This window comes from Ursus arctos, unplaced genomic scaffold (genome assembly GCF_023065955.2).
Source record: "Ursus arctos isolate Adak ecotype North America unplaced genomic scaffold, UrsArc2.0 scaffold_7, whole genome shotgun sequence".
NCBI classification, from domain to species: domain Eukaryota; kingdom Metazoa; phylum Chordata; class Mammalia; order Carnivora; family Ursidae; genus Ursus; species Ursus arctos.
Window position 1 is genome coordinate 55,842,378 of NW_026623089.1, and position 17,653 is coordinate 55,860,030.

Here is a 17,653-nt window from a genome sequence, read left to right on the forward strand (position 1 = left end):
AGTTTCATTCCTTGAGGCAAACAAATCAGAAAAATAGACCAAGAAAAAAAAATGGTGGTGGTGGCAGAAGAGATTGAATAAATTAAATATGGCATACTTTTTAAGTGGATGTAAGAAGAATGAGGTCAATCTATATGTTCTGACATGGCTATTAGTTCAGATGCGTCAGCCAGTTCTCAATCTGTAGAGGTGACACCAAAGCCCTGCTTGCAAAAGGATATCCTTGAGAGAATGTGTTGCTCACAATTGAGACCAACTTTAATTGGTTGTAATTATTCACTTGACATTGAAGGTCAAGACCTGCGTTCTGTTTGAGAATCCAACCAAGATGCCTCAGATACTACAGTGTATGTAAAATGCCTGCTAAGTGTCTGTGATATGAGATGCAACCTCATTCCAGTTGACACATCATCAATACTCAGTAAGAGAGGCGCCAAGGGTCATCTTACAAGCCACTCAAAAAACGTGGTTGAAAGTCATAGTTTGAAGGACGATTATAGTTGTTATTGCTGAAAACTGCTTTTCTACGAAGTTCTCATGAGAAGGAACTGACTCACACCAGGGTCCAATCCAATCACACCATTTGAACATAGTGCAGATGGTGCCATGTTCAACACAGGAGTAGGTCGTAGGCTGTTACCAATGGCACAATGTCTACAGATCTGATCATAATCATCTTGACTTCACTGAAGATGAACAAGATAAATGAAACATTCCCAACTTCTCCCGGGGTAAACAGTATCAAAAGAGCGAACCTGTCTTGTGTGTCATCACCATACTGATTCTCTGGAAAGACATTCTTTGTAGGGAGATTTGACAGCACAGAGCCTCGAGAAGCATTTCTTCCATAGCCATTTGATAGGGGATTTTTTTTTTTCTCTATTCCTCCTAAAGATACTCTGAAGCCACAAAGCAATGAAAGCAATAATTCCTTATTTAGCTGAAATGGAACTTATTCACCACGGAATAAATATTACTGTGTGCCTGCTTTATCCCAAACACTATGCCAGGCGCTTTAAATGTGAGTTGAAAGAACATAGTTTGAGCTTAGATTTACACCCACAAATATAATATAGGGATAACCTTGAGAAAGGACAACTCCCTTATCGGTTCAAAGATGTCAGCTATGAGGTTCATACTGTCATTTTATTCCCTTTTTTTTTTTTAAGATTTTATTTATTTATTTATTTGACAGAGAGCACAAGAAGAGGGAGCAGCTGGCAGAGGGAGAGGGAGAAGCAGACTCCCTGCTGAGCAGGGAGCCCAACATGGGGCTCAATCTCAGGACCCTGGGATCATGACCTGAGCCGCAGGCAGATACTTAACGAACTGAGCCACCCAGGTGCCCCCTCCCCCCCCTTTTTTTAAGAGAGGGAGAGGCAGGGAGGGGCAAAGGAAGGCAGAGAGGAAATCTTAAGCAGGCTCCACGCCCAGTGTGAGCCCAACGCAGGGCTCGATCTCACCACCCTGAGATCATGACACAAGCCAAAATCAAGAGTTGGATGCCTAAATGACTGAGCCACCTAGGTACCCTATTTTATTCTTTTTTAATCCAGTTGATATTTGTGCACCTTGGGAGAGAGAGGCTGCAAGTGAGTGTGCACAGTGCTCTCGGCTGCAGCTGGACCAAAGGGATTTTAATGGATAAGGAACTGTTTGACGGAGGACCTTTTTACCCCTTGGTGGGCACAGGTGCCCAGGCCACAGCTGAGCCAGAAAAGTTTCTGGCATTGTTGGGCTGGGAAGGGGCGCCCATGTAATCTTCAGAAATCTGGATCCGGCCACTGGCCCAGTTATTTCAGGGTTTTCCTGCTTCTGCTATTATATAATGAAGTGCTCTTCAAATTCTCACTTCCCCTGCCCCTTTGCACTCTTCAAATTACTGCTGAAGCAGCTGGAGCCAGGCTGCTGCAGCCTGGAAAGCCGGCCAGGGCAGCTGCTGGTGGACTGGGAGCAGCGGTAGCAGTAAGATTCTAATTTAATTTGATCATCTACCTCCCTTCGCACTCAAGAAGGGTGAGCGCTGTTTTCTCCCCCATAAATAGAGTGAAAGTGCATTTGATACCATACAGAAGATGGAGGATAGTCTATCTCCATAAAATATTTTAAAATACAGGTATCGCCTAGGAGTAGAGCGGTGAACTAGATACGGTAATTCTTCTCTCAAGCTACCACTGTTTTGTTGGGCAGCCCTCCTTTTCATTTTAACCTTCTTTAAAAAGAAAATAATGCTTGTACTTCCCTATCACCAAAGGAGGCACAAGGAGTTAAATAAAACTCTGCTAATTTTTGCTTTAGAAAAATGGCTTCTTGACATTACTGGCAAAGAAATGCTTTTTGGGCAGTATAGAAAATGAGTCAGAGGGGTTGGAATGCCAGAAGTCCCCAAAGAAGCAAATAAAGCAGGAATAACCCAAACAATCATATGCATATGATCAGTTATCATGGCTCATGCCATGTGATTACCATCATCAGTGGCCCCGACTCAGAAATTTTCTGACACTGGCAATAACTATGACCTCAATTCTGCCCTCACTGGTGGAAACTAACCAAGCACACCGTTCCTGCTAAGTCTCTCTGGAATCTGAGCCACAGCCTATCCTATCCCTGTGCCCCACGTCTGAACAATCCTGAGCCCATTTATGGAGGCAAAAGCACATATCCTGAGGGCTGGGAAAGCCTATTTAGAGTTTGGGTCTTTGTGTTAAGGACTGTTTTCCCACCACGGACCTAATGCTTTTGGAGATTTATCTAATGGCACACACAGATGGTCCCCAACTTAGGATGGTTCAACTTATGATTTTTCAACTTTATGATGGTGCCCAAGTGATACACATTCAGTAGAAACTGTATTTCAAAATTTGAACTTTTGATCTTTTCCTGGCTTAGCGATCGCAGGTATGATCCTCTCTTGTGAGGATGGACAGGAGCAGGGAGTCTCAGTTTCCCATTAGCCACGCAGTCCCGAAGGCAAACAACCGACACCCTGACAACCATTCCGTACCCATAAAATCTCTCTGTTTTTCACTTTCAGTACAGTATTCAACAGATTCTATGAGATATCCGACACTTTATTTTAAAATAGGCTTTCTATGGGGCGCCTGGGTAGCGCAGTCGTTAAGCGTCTGCCTTCGGCTCAGGGCGTGATCCCGGCGTTCTGGGATCGAGCCCCACATCAGGCTCCTCTGCTATGAGCCTGCTTCTTCCTCTCCCACTCCCCCTGCTTGTGTTCCCTCTCTCGCTGGCTGTCTCTGTGTCACATAAATAAAGAAAAAAAATAAGAATAAATAGGCTTTCTATGAGATGATTTTGCCCCGTTGAAGGCTAATGTAAGTGTTCCGAGCATGTTTAAGGTAGGCTAGGCAAAGGTAGGTTTACTAAATGCATTTGGACCCATGATATTTTCAAGTTAATAATGGGTTTACCAGGATATAACTACTGATTAATTCATTTCCCCATTTTTATTTGTCAAAGCAAATATGAATCTGCCCATTAGAGTATCTAATTGCAAGGAGGTATCAGAGTCACCGCACAAAAGCAGCTTAACCTATTCTTTTAACCAGTCCATGAAAATTGAATGTAAAGAATAAGTGCTAAAGTCCTATTTCATTTATTGGAATAATAAAAACAGCTTTGGACCTATTGTTTCCTTCATGGACTTCTACCTAGATATTAGAGATAACCTTCAAGGTGCTTGGAAGAGACAGAAAAGCAAGCAGCTTTATTACTGCGCTAAATGTTGTACCAACCGCGTGCACCAGGTGATTCAGATGCGGGAAGAGAGAACACCTGGGAAGTTCTGAAACTGAGCAGGAGACAAGGACACCAGTCTGGTGTCTGGCTGGGCAGGTGGCGGTGAGGAAGAAGAGAGAGGACACTTCAGCGGGGACTTTAGTTGCCTTTGAAGAGTCAGCACTGTCTCTGGGGTGTGACAAAAGGGCATGAAAAATTAAAATGTCCTGATTCGGGGCACCTGGGTGGTTCAGTCAGTTAAGCGTCTGCCTTTGGCTTGGGTCATGATCTCGGGGTCCTGGGATTGAGCCCGGCATTGGGCTCTCTGCTCAGCAGGGCGTCTGCGTCTCCCTCTCCCCTTGTCCCTCCCCCCATTCATGCTCTCTCAAAAAAATAAATAAAATCCTTAAAAAAAAAGTCCTCATTCTGCAGCACTTAAGTTCTGTTTTAAGGCTAGGTGACTTAGTAGTGAAATAAGAGACAATTGGATGTAGCTCTATTGGCTGTATTACACCCATGCGCCCGCGCACAGCCACACGCACACACCCCTCTACAAAGGTCCAGTTATAATTCTTCATCAAAATCTTGTATTCTCCAAGTCACAAATATGTTGCCTTCCCATCTCAATTCTTTGAAAATAGCAAGGCTGAAATTCCAAAAGCAGCTTTCAAGAAACAAACCTGATAATTCGAGAGGCATCTTGCTTCATGTAAGAATGTCTGCCCAACTGATACGGGTATGGATAAACGTGTCTCACTCTAGACTCTGTTGATTTTGGAAAACCATCTTAGATGAGCTGGTATGATGTAACTTTCCTAAAACTGATGTTTCCGTGGAAGGTGTGTGTTTAGCTCTTCCTTCGGGGTTAATATTCTTTGGAAAATATGCCATTTTTGCCATTTTGCTCTAAATCATGATTTCTCAGGACTATTGATAATTTGGGCTGGATAATTCTTTATTGTGGGAGGTGTAGAAGCTGCTTTTAGGCAACAGGCTTGAGCAGTGGAAGCTTGAGTAAGGCCAAAGGGCCCACAGCGACCACCGAGCTGAATGCAAACAGGCTCATTAAGCCATAGTTCCTAACCGACCAATGGGCTACTTACTACCTGGCATAGTACCTAAGATTACCATAAAAGGGAAAATTCCGTACATCCCTATAAGTCCTCACTCCACCCTCTCTATAACCCCTTCCCACTGCCTCGCAGTCTCTTCTTTGCTGTCCTTCCCGCTGTTCCCTTGCAGTATAGTCTATTAACCTCCATCTCCTTTGTTCTGCGTTGGGTGAATTTTTTTTTTTACCACCCACACCACTGGCCCCCACCCAATCAGGGCACCCCACAGGAGGCTGTCATTCTATGCGTTATGGGATGTTTCACAGCATCTCTGGATGCCAACAGCACAGTCTCCCAGTCGTGACAACCAACAATATCTGCAAACATTGCAAATGTCTCTTGGGGGGCAAAGTTAACTCTCATTGAGAACCACTGCTCTCAACTAAAGCATACCTCTGACAGGACAAAATCTCTTTAGGCCTAAGTTTGGCATTCGTATAAACGATAAGCTATAAATCCAGGTATAGATTTCATCCATGTGGTCTTCATAATACCAAAAAAAAATGTGACTCAATTTTCTCCTTTAAATTTATTGTCTCGGGCAACACATAAAGTACGTTATATAAAGGAAGGAATAATAGGGAATTGGGAGAACTTGTTTCTAGTCCTGATTCTGCCACTAACTAGTTTCGTGACCTTGGATAAACTGCTTCAGGTCCCTGGCCCTCCCTTGTGTTTTCATTTGTAAATGAAGGTGCTTGAGTAAATTTTCCAGTTCTGAATACAAAGACTATGAGACTCAGAATTTGATGCCACCGCAATAGTTGATACCGTGGAATAGAAAAAGAAAGTTCTTTGTCCTAGAGTCTTCCTTTATGTTAAGCCTCCTAAGATCATTTAACTCCATCTTCTTGAACGGGAGAGACATGTGCCTGCAACCTGATTCTTCTCAAAGTCCAGAGAAACCTTTGGAGTAGTGAGTGGCTAGAAACGTATCACCTGACCCCTAGGTGTGGCTACTGCATTTAACAGTGATAAGAGGGCCCCAGAGATCACTGTGGCGAGTGGGAAGGCATTCCTCTCATTATGCACACCTGTATTAGGAATCTGGGACTTGAAATGACATGGTAACAACTACCAAAAAACCCCAAGCCCTATACAGTACTTCTAAAAGACCAAAATTCTGAGCTAAATCAGTAAATCTTGGATCCTAGAATTTTGTGTGGGTACTGTGGTATGTTTAAAGCCATGACAGAAAGAAGTAATATTTTGATTACCTTTGTAAACACAGGAGCTGCAATGATAGGTTTTCCATCCAATCCTTGCAGATAGTTGGTAGGGCTCTGACACTATTAGAAGGGAACCAACAATAGATTCATTGTCACTATGATTACTACCTAGATGATAGATAGAACAAATCTATAGAATTTGGTGTATACGATTACTCCAAAACCAAAAGACTGACATTTTCTAAGTCTGTGAATCACAGACTTCAAATTTGATACTGAATTGATTGTATTTCTTTCTAGGTCTTGGTGGTTGTAAGTGCTGTCCATCCCCATAGCCTCAATATACAGAGAGAGCTCTATTGGTTGTAATTAACCCTAATCCCCTGAGGAAGTTCCATAAAACCTGAGTCTCCACAGATCACAGCTTGAAAACTACTGGATTAGAATTAAAATGTGACCCCTCTGCATTACTAAATGGATTAAACAAGAAACTCTGTTTAAATTTTTTTTAAAGTTGTAGATCAATGTTTACTTATACACAAACAAATATATCAATAACATATTACAAATATGTTTAGATTAGTATGATTTCATATTTTAAAAATATTATATATATTCATATACATGCAGAGAAAATGTCTGGAACTATCTGCTACCAATTATTCACAAGAGGTATCTCTGAGGAGTTGGGGCATGGGAGTAGTACCTTGACCAAGGTTTTTATTGAATATACTTCTGGGTCTTTCGAATGTTTTTACAATAAGCATGCATTATAATCGTCATCATGTTCATCGTTATCATCATTAACTTGAAGAATGAGAGCATTTAATGCTTTCTAAAAAAAGCATTTCATGGGTGCTGTATCTTAGAAAATAGAATTATTTGCAGCTCTACGAAACTGAGTTTCATGATTTAGAGTTTTCCTGCCTGGGCCACTGTGAGAGCTAGTAGCTCTTTGTATACGTAATCAATGCCCTTCGTTAAACTGGATCACAGACTAACTAATAAAGAGCCTGTTTTCCTGTGAAATTTGCCTAGGAAGCTAGAGAATACGTTCTGGAAATAATAAGAAACGCTGATATCCTACATCTGAAGTACGAAGCCATTATCATGACCATGGAAATGTGTTGCCCAAAGTCATGAAGTTGCAACAGAGGAGAGTACAATCATGTCATACAAGATGGCCATGGTCACGGTGCCTGCCTGTCACAGTCCATGGCAGCTGTGGTTCACTTAGACTCTTGTACCTGTTGGATCGTTGACACCCTGGGCTGGGCCACCACATGCTGGGCTTGGGGTACTGCTGAAGGAATGGCTGCAGAAGTAGTAGGAGTAGATGACCCCTCTTTTAGCTTCTGGATTCTGAGAAATGATTAAAATATAGATTTTAAAACAGACCTATCATCGTTTTTGAAAATTCTTTCAGAAAAGCTAGGACTATCATCACTTCTTACAGTTAGATGTACTAAAAATATTTGTTCAACAATGTTCCACAAATGCTTACATTTCTTTACTACACACTTTAAAAAAGATTTTATTTATTTACTTATTTGAGAGAGAGGGTGCACAGAGGGAGGGTGAGAGGAGACTGAGTGGGAGAAGCAGACTTCCCCTGAGCAGAGAGATGGATGTGGGACTCGATTCCAGGAGCCCGAGACCATGACCTGAGCCAAAGGCAGACACTTAACCAACTAAGCCACCCAGGTGCCCCTCTTTACTATACACTTTGATAGGCAATGTCAACAGGAAGGTGATGGGACGCCACTACTGTCCTTGAGTTAGTTGTTTCTCAGCTGGGGACTCAAGAATATTCATAGCTAACTGAGGTTCAAGACAAGTGCAGAAGATAATTTTTTGAGATTTTTTGTTGTTGCTGTATTTTCCTCTGTATTTTCCCTTCCCCTTCGATTCCAAGTGAAAGGCCAGGCTTTATAAACTTTTGCTTCTGGGATTTTGGCATGGCATAAAGCAGAAATAGCCTGAGTCAACAAGCTCTTCAAGTTTACACAAATTAAATTAAATTAAAAAGCTTATTTGAAGGGCAAGAGAGCCAGGAAATATTCATAAGAAGACTGTGAAAGGGAGATTATTTTAGTTTTGCTGTGGAGAGGAAAGACATCTGAGGATCTTGTCAGAGAACCTGACAAGAGGGAGAACCAGAGTTCAGAGGGGATGGCAACCCGTCTGGTTAAAGAGCTCCCAGTCTTACTAAGCGTGTCAGTACCCAAGCATGTCAGGAAGCAACAAAGCACTGGACTTGAAGGGACCTTGAAGTCTGGGACATAGGCCTCCCACCCATATCTTATGGGTAGATGACTGATGACAAGATGGGCTTCCCTTTTGTCCAGTTGTTACCTTCCTCTGCCTCAGCTTCTTCATCTCTAAAATGGGGAAATAATAATTCTTACTTCAAAGGGTTTTTGTAAGGGTTAAATATGGTAATTCATGTAAGATGCTTAGAGTAGTGTTCAATATCAAACATGATTTCTATGTCTATATCTATATCTATCATCTTTGTATAGCCACGGAGGAGGAAAGGGATGCCCAATAAGGAGTGATTGAATTTTTTCCCAGCCAAGAAGGATGGGGTCTCAGAAGCAGAATTATGTATTGATGCAGAGGCTATCAGTGTCCCCAAAGCATCCATTTTCTTTTTCTACAGTAATAGAATTTCTGATTTCTTTACATGGCTATTCCAAATAAAGACTGCATTTCCTGACCTTCCTTAAGCTAGGTGTGGCCACAGGACTATTCTCTGGTCATGCGATATGAATGATAGTGATGTATGCTGAGCTAAGAGAAATGACCTTATAAAGGGGATGGGGAATGCCCTTTATTCCTGCAGTCTGAGACTAAGATGAGGCTATTCCTTAGAATGAGATGAAGCCAGAAGCCAACTGGAACCCAGTGAAATGTAGAGCCATTCTACCAGCCAAATCCCTATGTTTATGTAAATGGGAAATAAATATCTGTCTTATTTAAGCCACTGTCATTTGGGGTATCTATTACATAGAACTGAAGCTAAATCCTAATCACCAAAAGTAGACTTAAAGAAAATAATCAACTGAGATATTTCTTGCTTATTTAAGTTTGTATATCAAAATTCCTACCCATTAGGCTTGTAAACCATGTTATAGGGGCCTTGAGGAAGAAGTATGTATGTGCAATGGAGGAGGAGTTTATTAGAGAACTTGACTGGGTCTTGAAGGATATGTAGGAGTTTTCCAGGCAGAGGAGATAGGGCATTCCTAGTGAATAGCTTGAACAAAGGGGTGAAAATAAACCGTACATTGCTTGAGTGAGATGGGAGCAGGGTAGAGAGCCTGATGTGGCAGAAGGGAGTAGGAGGGAGCTGGAAAGCCTGGTTGATATTCTACTCAATCAGGCTTTGTGTGTCATGTTAATTTTTTTTTAATGTTCATTTTGTGCTTGGTTTTTTTTTTTTTTTAAAGATTTTATTTATTTATTTGACAGAGATAGAGACAGCCAGCGAGAGAGGAACACAAGCAGGGGGAGTGGGAGAGGAAGAAGCAGGCTCCCAGCGGAGAAGCCTGACGTGGGGCTCGATCCCAGAACGCCGGGATCACGCCCTGAGCCGAAGGCAGACGCTTAACGACTGCGCCACCCAGGCGCCCCTGTGCTTGGTTTTTATTTCCCCATAGATAATACATTTTTTTAAGTCAGGGAAATGAAGGATCAGAATTATCTTTTAGAGAATAACCGGTTGTGGTTTGGAGGCCATAAGAGGGAGAAAAGGGCTAGAGCTACCATAACGAAGTGACTGGCATAAAGAGGCAGGAAAGAAGGAGGAATTGACGCAAAGCCGCAAGAATGATAAGGAAGAGAGTTAAAAGGGAGAAATCATTTGCTCTGGTTATGAATTTTCATATCTGCACAAAAACTAAAAGCAAATTATTATTCCAAGGTAAGCATACACAAAGGTATTTTAAAGAATAAGATATGATCTCTGCCCTTAAGGAGCTTCCCCTCTGTAGGGGAGGACAGAATTTGCAAACACAAGTCAACAACTCTAACCAGTCTTCCAAATGTTGCTGTTTGTTTCACGTAATCTCAGGGAATGGAATTTGCATCTGTTTCAGGTCCCATGCCTTCTGTTCACAGCTTCCTCTGCCTGAAAATGCTCTTTCCTTCCTTGTTTGGGGGTGTCCACCTACTGTTCTTTGAAGACTCAGCTCAAGATCACCAACTCTGTGAAGCCTTTCCTGATCTCTCATTCCTTTCCCAACCAATTAAGAGACCTTTGTGCCAAGTCTGATACACCCTGCCCATGGTTACATCATAGTCTATTGCACTTTATTACTCTTACTGTCTATATGCTTGGTATATATCTCTTGCTATATTTGCTATATACTTCCCTCTAGTAGACTATGAGCCTCTCAAAGGTAAGAAATATCTGATTTTTCTTATTAACCATTGTGTCTAACGAAGTGCCTGGCATAGAGTAGGTGCTTAGTTGATGGTTGGGGAAAGTAAACAATGGATGGATGTAACTTTGTTCAGTATTCAGTGTAATTGTTTAACAAAAAGACTATGACTTACTCAGATCACTCACATATATAATTTAGGGTAACCATGTTTTATGTCCTTATGAATACTATTATTTAGTCACAAAACATGAATTGTTTTGGAGCACTGGGCTATTTGCTTTTTACTCTGTAGATATAAGAGTGATACAGTATGATGATATAAGTATGATGATAGGTGATACCTCATTTTTAAAATATTGGGAATATTTGGGGCGCCTGGGTAGCTCAGTTGTTAAGCGTCTGCCTTTGGCTCAGGGCGTGATCCCGGAGTTCTGGGATCAAGCCCCACATCGGGCTTTCCCGCTGGGAGCCTGCTTCTTCCTCTCCCACTCCCCCTGCCTGTGTTCCCTCTCTCGCTGGCTGTCTCTCTCTCTGTCAAATAAATAAATAAATAAAATCTTAAAAAAATATATTGGGAATATTAAAATTCCTCTTCTAGGCAAGACTTAAAGCAAAAGAAGTAGAGTTCTCCAAATCCACTCAATATTTATTTTTTGAGGTCATATCCTGGAGCCACCTGGAGCCAGCTTTTCAAGTTCTACTAAACCAATTAGCAGCTTTCTCAGGCTCTGAGGATGCTAAAGCCATAAATAGAAAATTAGAATTACCGATTCATCTCTTCCTTGTTAGGGTCCCCTTCTGAGTCAGAAGAAGAAACCCCTGGAAAAGTAAAAACAAGACATGAAATCTTTAAGATGATAATTTCTTAAACTAGTCCCTAGGCATTTGAAGACCTATAGAATTGCAGACCTAGATAGGAACCTAGTGATTTCCTACAGTAACACCCAATTTTACAGATGAGAAACAGACCCTAAGTAGTTGAAGGACTTGTTCAAGGTCACATGGCTAGTTAGTGAGAGTTCAAATGAACCAGCCTAAATGCCAAATATTCTTGTATATAAAACACCTGCTGATGCCTCTAACAGAGCAGTTTTTGCAGACATTTTATGCTGTCCATAAATTCTCTCGCTCTTGACCTACACAGATTAAATAAAAGCAGGGATTACATTGGATTCTAAACACTGTAGCTGTAGGTGGATGCTCTTCCGCCCAAGCTAATATTAACAGGTCATACTTCATCTTGGGAGTGGGGGTGTTGGAAGCTCTGTTGCCACGAATTAAAAAATCAGCTATCCAATCTCAGCACTGCTAGCAAAGCTTTGATCTCGGATTTACCTCTCAAGATAGTAAATTCCAGGAAGACATAACTGAGCTGAATCTGGAGGTATTTATTGTACTCCCAAAGTTTGAGGGTAAAAACAAATGAAACACTTCGATCATGCATTATGCATTAATATCATTATTCATACATCTATTCAGTAAATGTTTATCAAATATTTACTATATACTTGGTACTCCATAAGGTATTAAAGATATAAAAAGGAGTGAGACCGCCCCAGCCTTATAATCTAGTTGGTGAAGGAGCATTTCTACCAAAATAATACAATATTTACGTACTAAAACCTAAGCACACCGAAGGTATTATAGATGATAAACGTGCTAAAGGATGATCCTCAGAAAAAACCCAGAGACGAGAGAAACTGGAACAAAAACTTAGGTAGCTATATAAGGAACACAAATTGATTTCTTCCCTAAAATTAGTCATACAGGTTTGGTACTGATGTAAAGGGCCTGTCCAATGCTCCCAGTGGTCTCCCTGCTTCTACCCTTGACAGCCTGAGGTATATTCTCAACCAGGAGCCAGGGTGACCCCATGAAAAGCTAAGTTGGATTATGTCACATTTCTGCTCAGAATCCCCCACAGCTTCCCATCTCCCTCAGAGTAAAAGCCAGAGTCCTTACAATGACCTACAAAGACCAGCGCGATCTGTTCACCTGCCTCCTCCCACATCTACCCCATCTTGAACTTCTGACTTCATCTGTTACTTTTTTCCTTGTCTCCCCCATCCAGGCCACGTTGGTTCATCTCTATACCTAAACACAGGTTCACTTCCACCTCAGGGTGGGTGTACTACTGATTTCTCTACCTAGAGTGGTTTGGCCTTGAATATCATTGTGGCTCCCTCCCTCCCTTCCTCCAGGTCCTCACTCATGTCACCTGGTTAGTGAGGTCTTCCCTGACCACCCTATCTGTAGAAGTACAACCCCCCTCCCCCCACCCACACACCCATGCACGTGCACGCTCACACAAATATACACATGTGTACTTCCTATCCCTTTCTCTTGCTTTCTGTTTCTTCTGTAGTGTTATATATACTGTGAGATACAGAAAATATATGTACTGGTCTCTGCCCCCAGTTCCCCAGAGCTGCTAAAACTCTTACGATTTCCTAAGTCATGAGTATATCTTGTTCTAATTTTGTCTTTGAACCCCACAGGGCTCCTAAAACTCTTATAAATTCCTAAGTGATAAGAGCACAGGAGGATCTTTTGTTCTAATGAGGTGACTCTGGATGGTTCCTAAATGGGGGCTGGTCACCAGAAAGACCAACGCATGATTAGAAGCTTGCTTGGAATTTTCAGCCCTCCCCATCACCCTCCTGAGAGGGAAGAGGGGCAGGAAGTGGAGATAGTAATTGATCATGCCTACGTGGGGAAGCCTCCGTAAAATCCCAGCAGCATGGAGAGCTTCCAAGTTGGCAAATGCATCCACACTGGGAGAGTGACACACCCCAACTCTACAGGTATAGAAACTCTTGCACTCCCCACCTTCTCAGACCTTACCCTATGTATTTCTTCATTTGGTTGTTCATCTGTATCCTTTATCATATCCTTTAATAAACTGGTGAATGTAAGCAAGTGTTTCCCTGAGTTCTGTGAGCCACTCTAGCAAATTAATTGAACTCAAGAAGGGGGTTGTGGAAACCTCCAATTTGTAGCCAAGTGAGACAGAAGTTGTGGGTAACCTGGGGGCCTAATACTTGTGATTGGTATCTGAAGTGAGGTAGGAGCAATCTTGTAGAACTAAGCCCTTAACCTGTTGGATGTGACACTATACCCAGGTAAATGGTGTTAGAAGTGAGTTAAATTATAGGACACCCAACCCCACATGCCACACACAGGTTGGAACTGGTGATCAGAACCATTTCATATACCTATCATATTACGTATTTTATTTATTTATCTCATTTATTTCTTGTCTCTCTCATTACAGTGTATATTCCATCTGTCCACGAAAATTTGTCTATTTCGTTCACTACTATTGTCCCCACTGCCTAGAAGAGCGTGTGGTGCACTAGGTCCTTCATAAATATTTATTACAGATATATGTCTTACCAGTAAAGGCCATGCTCTGAGAGGATTTTGTTTTACCTTCTATATAAATCTCAGCAGAGGTTGAATCTGTCCCGTAGATGTTAGAGGCAAAGCAGGAATAGCGTCCTGTGTCTTCTTCGAAGGCTTCAGCAATGGTCAGCGAGTGCAGATTTCCTGCCTGGACGATATGAATGTCTGGGGAATTTTCAAGCTCCTTGCCTTCACAGTACCACCTGTGAAAAAGGGAATATTGCACATGACTCAAGTGTGAAAATTAATTACATAGATCCTCCAGATGTTCCCTAAGAAGAAAACTGTGACAACTTAGAATGAGGACATTAAATGGTATAATTTGATTGTAACAATGAGAAGAGTTGGCAGTATTCACACTACAGTGACACTTTATTCAAGAAATTGGGAAATGGCTCCTATTAAGAATGATACAACTGAGTGGGGGTACTGGGTGGCTCAGTCAGTTAAGTGCCCAACTCTTGGTTTTGGCTCAGGTCATGATCTCAAGGTTGTGAGATCAAGCCCTGAGTTGGGCTCCGTGTTCAGCAGAAAGTCTGCTTGTCCTTCTCCCTCTGACCCTCCCCCTGCTCTTGCACTCTCTCTCTCTAAAACAAATAAATAAAATCTTTAAAAAAAGAGAGAGAAAGAGAGATACAATGAGAGAAGATGGATGAGAAAGCAAATACAGCCAACCACAAGGAGCAGGGTCTTTGAGGTGGAACTTGGCTTCTCCTAAAAAGATATACAGCTTTCCATACTATGCATTAAGTAAGTGCTTCTTTGCTTATTTGGAGAGAATCTAAGGGATATCAAAAGTTCATGAGGTTGGGGCGCCTGGGTGGCACAGCGGTTAAGCGTCTGCCTTCGGCTCAGGGCGTGATTCCAGCGTTATGGGATCGAGCCCCACATCAGGCTCTTCCGCTATGAGCCTGCTTCTTCCTCTCCCACTCCCCCTGCTTGTGTTCCCTCTGTCGCTGGCTGTCTCTGTCTCTGTCAAATGAATAAATAAAATCTTTAAAAAAAAAAAAAGTTCATGAGGTTGAGTGCACTCATTCCCTATTACGAAATTTCTTCTGACCTAGTTAAATGAAAATTATTTTGTTGGGTTACTTGAGTCGTCAGAGTAGGGAGGATGGGTCATAGTCTTCAGTAGTGACCCAACTTTGGCAAATAACCTAAGTTAAGTATGTTTCCATACGTTATGGTGTTTTATTTTGATTCTATATACTTGAAGTTAGATCTTTTTATTATAGTTTTTCTGGCCAAAAATTTACATAAAATAATACATACAATAATGTTTAGGGGCGCCTGGGTGGCTCAGTCGGTCAAGCATCTGACTCTTCATTCAGTTCAGGTCATGATCTCAGCGTTGTGAGATCGAGCCCTGCAACGGGCTCCCTGCTCAGCTGGGAGTCTCCGGGAGATTTTCTCTCCCCCTCTCTCCTTCTGCCCCTCCCTGCTGCTCATGCACATGTGCTGTCTCTCTCTCTCTGTCTCTAAAATAAATACATCTTTAAAAAAATAATGTTTAAAATGTGGAGGTGCATAAGAGAAAAAGACATCAAAACTACACAAAAATACAATTTCTTATGTTACACGTTAGCAAAACTCTAAAAGTTTGATGAGTGTCATCCACTGTTAGTAGGAATGCAAAATGGTGCAACCCCTATGAAAGGAATACGACAATATCTGCCAAGATTACAGATGCGTTTATCTTTGGACCCAACAATTCCACTTGTGTGAATCCTTCACACAGATACACTTGCATGCATACAAAATGACAAATGTACACGTTTCTCATTTAAATAGTAAAAGACTGGTGTCCATCATTAGGGGTCCTATGAAATAAACCATGGTGCAGCAGCATAGTAGAACACTGTGCAACTGTGAAAAAAGATTGAGAAAGATCACTATGCATCGATATGGAAAGAACCCCAAGATACATAGTTAAAATTTGAACAGGAAGGTATGGGATAGTGAATATGGAGTGTTGGTGTAAAATATGTGGGTTGTTGGGGCTGAATAATCTTTCCCCAAAGGATATGTTGAAGCCTAAATGCCAGTACTGGTGAATATGACCTTATTTGGAAATAGGGTCTCAGCAGACATAATCAAGTTACAGTGAAATTACTAGGATGGGTCCTAATCCAGTGTGAATGGGTTCCTTAAGAAGAGGAAAACCCTATGTGAAGACAGAGACACACAGAGAAAATGGCATGTGATGGCAGAGGCAGGGATTGGACTGAGGCAGTTGCGAGCCAGGAACTGACAGGCACCACCATGAGCTAGAAGAGACAAGAAAGGAGTCTGCCCAGAGTCTCAGAGCATGGCCCTGGTGACACATTGGTTTTGGACTTCTAACCTCTAAAACTGAGAGTTTATTTTACCCAGTTTGTGGCACCTTGTTACAATAGCCCAAGGAAACTAACTCAGGGGACAAAAAATAAGGTATAATCATGCTATTTGCATTTGCATAAAGATCTAAACGAAAATCGAAAGTGGCTCCCTATGGGGAAGGAGGGGAAATAAGGCAGATGAAGACAGATAGGAGCAAGATATCTCACTGTACCCCTTTTATATTGTTTTCATTTCTTGAAATAATAATTATTCATCAACATCATAATAAAAAGTGGGGAGGTGTTACCACTATTCAATGTCAAAAATTAAGGAGTCCTGGCAATTGCTAATCTTTACCGTAATTTCAGATCCAGCCATTCAGTGTTTTAATTCCTCCCTCCCACTATTGATTAAGCAAGATTCCAAAGCAAATTCACCCACTCAACTACTTCTCAACAGTCAAGCTGTTCTCTACTCTTGCATAAATACATCATATTTACCCCAACATTCAAGTCTCTGCTCATGTTTTTCTATCTGAGATTCTCTTCCTCTGCTGTAAAGGTAACTCATCCATCAGTTTGGCTCAGATATCACCTCCTATACAAAAGACCTTTTACCATCAATTCTTGATGACTGTTACCTTTTCTAACTTAACTTACTTTTTTAACTTCACTTTTTTTTTTTTTTAAACCTGTACTATGTCATGCAAGGCTTGATGATACACTGTCTTTGTTATTCTCGATTTGGGGGATTTGTCTTCTTCCACCAATTTCACCAGATCGTAAATTCTTTGAAGGTAGGGAACCACTTCATGTGCTCTTGTACAGTTCTCTGTATATTCTCTCCGTTGGCCATCTTATCTCATCCCATAATCTCAATTATCACCTCTATTTGGGATTGCCTCCCAATCCGTCTTTCCAGCCCTGACTTCTGGATACCTCCTTCACTATGTTCTAACCACATCGATCTTTTTTCTACTTCGCAAACACATTAAAATATTCTCCACGTTAGGATTTTTTTCTTCCTGAAATCTTTTTTTTTTTTTTTTTTCTTCCTGAAATCTTATTCCCCAGACCTTTCCCCAACAGGTCCTTCTCATCAGTCAGGCAGGCCTCAGCTCAAATGTCACATCCTTGGGGAGGCCTTCCCTGACCATCCTCCCCTAATGCAGTCCCCTTATCCTCAGTCACTCTATCATACTACCCTCTTTTGTTATCTTCACAGTACTTGTTATCTGAAATCAGTTCACTTTGCATTGTTTGTGTCCACCCCCCCCCACCACCGGATTGTAAAGTGTCCATGACAGAACCTTATTAGTTTTATTCACCACTGTAATGCCAACACCTACAACAGTGCCCTGACACATGGTAGATATTCAGAAAATATGTGTTGGATTTGTTGAAAGACCAAATGATAGAAAGAATTGATAGTTAATATTTTGTAAGAATTTTGTTATTAAAAATTCATCAAATTCTAGGCCAGTTTTTGATCTGCTGTGACAGTGTTAGATGTGGCTGCTGAAATGGGT

General features: G+C 41.5%; 1 protein-coding gene across 8 annotated transcripts in view; it reads right to left on the reverse strand.

Annotated features, from left to right (window-relative positions):
• Positions 1-17,653, reverse strand: part of MYPN (myopalladin) — a 109,393-nt gene that overhangs the window by 48,944 nt on the left and 42,796 nt on the right. For all 8 annotated transcript variants that reach the window (XR_007189975.1, XR_007189974.2, XR_006410098.2 and 5 more), the window contains 4 exons: positions 13,834-14,009; positions 11,169-11,220; positions 7,261-7,375; positions 6,062-6,133 (listed from right to left, as the gene is read on the reverse strand). Coding sequence is in view for 5 of the 8 variants with exons in the window: in XM_044386117.3 (XP_044242052.1) it covers positions 6,062-6,133; positions 7,261-7,375; positions 11,169-11,220; positions 13,834-14,009 (415 nt within the window). In the remaining 3 variants the exon portion in view is untranslated. The remainder of the gene's footprint in view (positions 1-6,061; positions 6,134-7,260; positions 7,376-11,168; positions 11,221-13,833; positions 14,010-17,653) is intronic.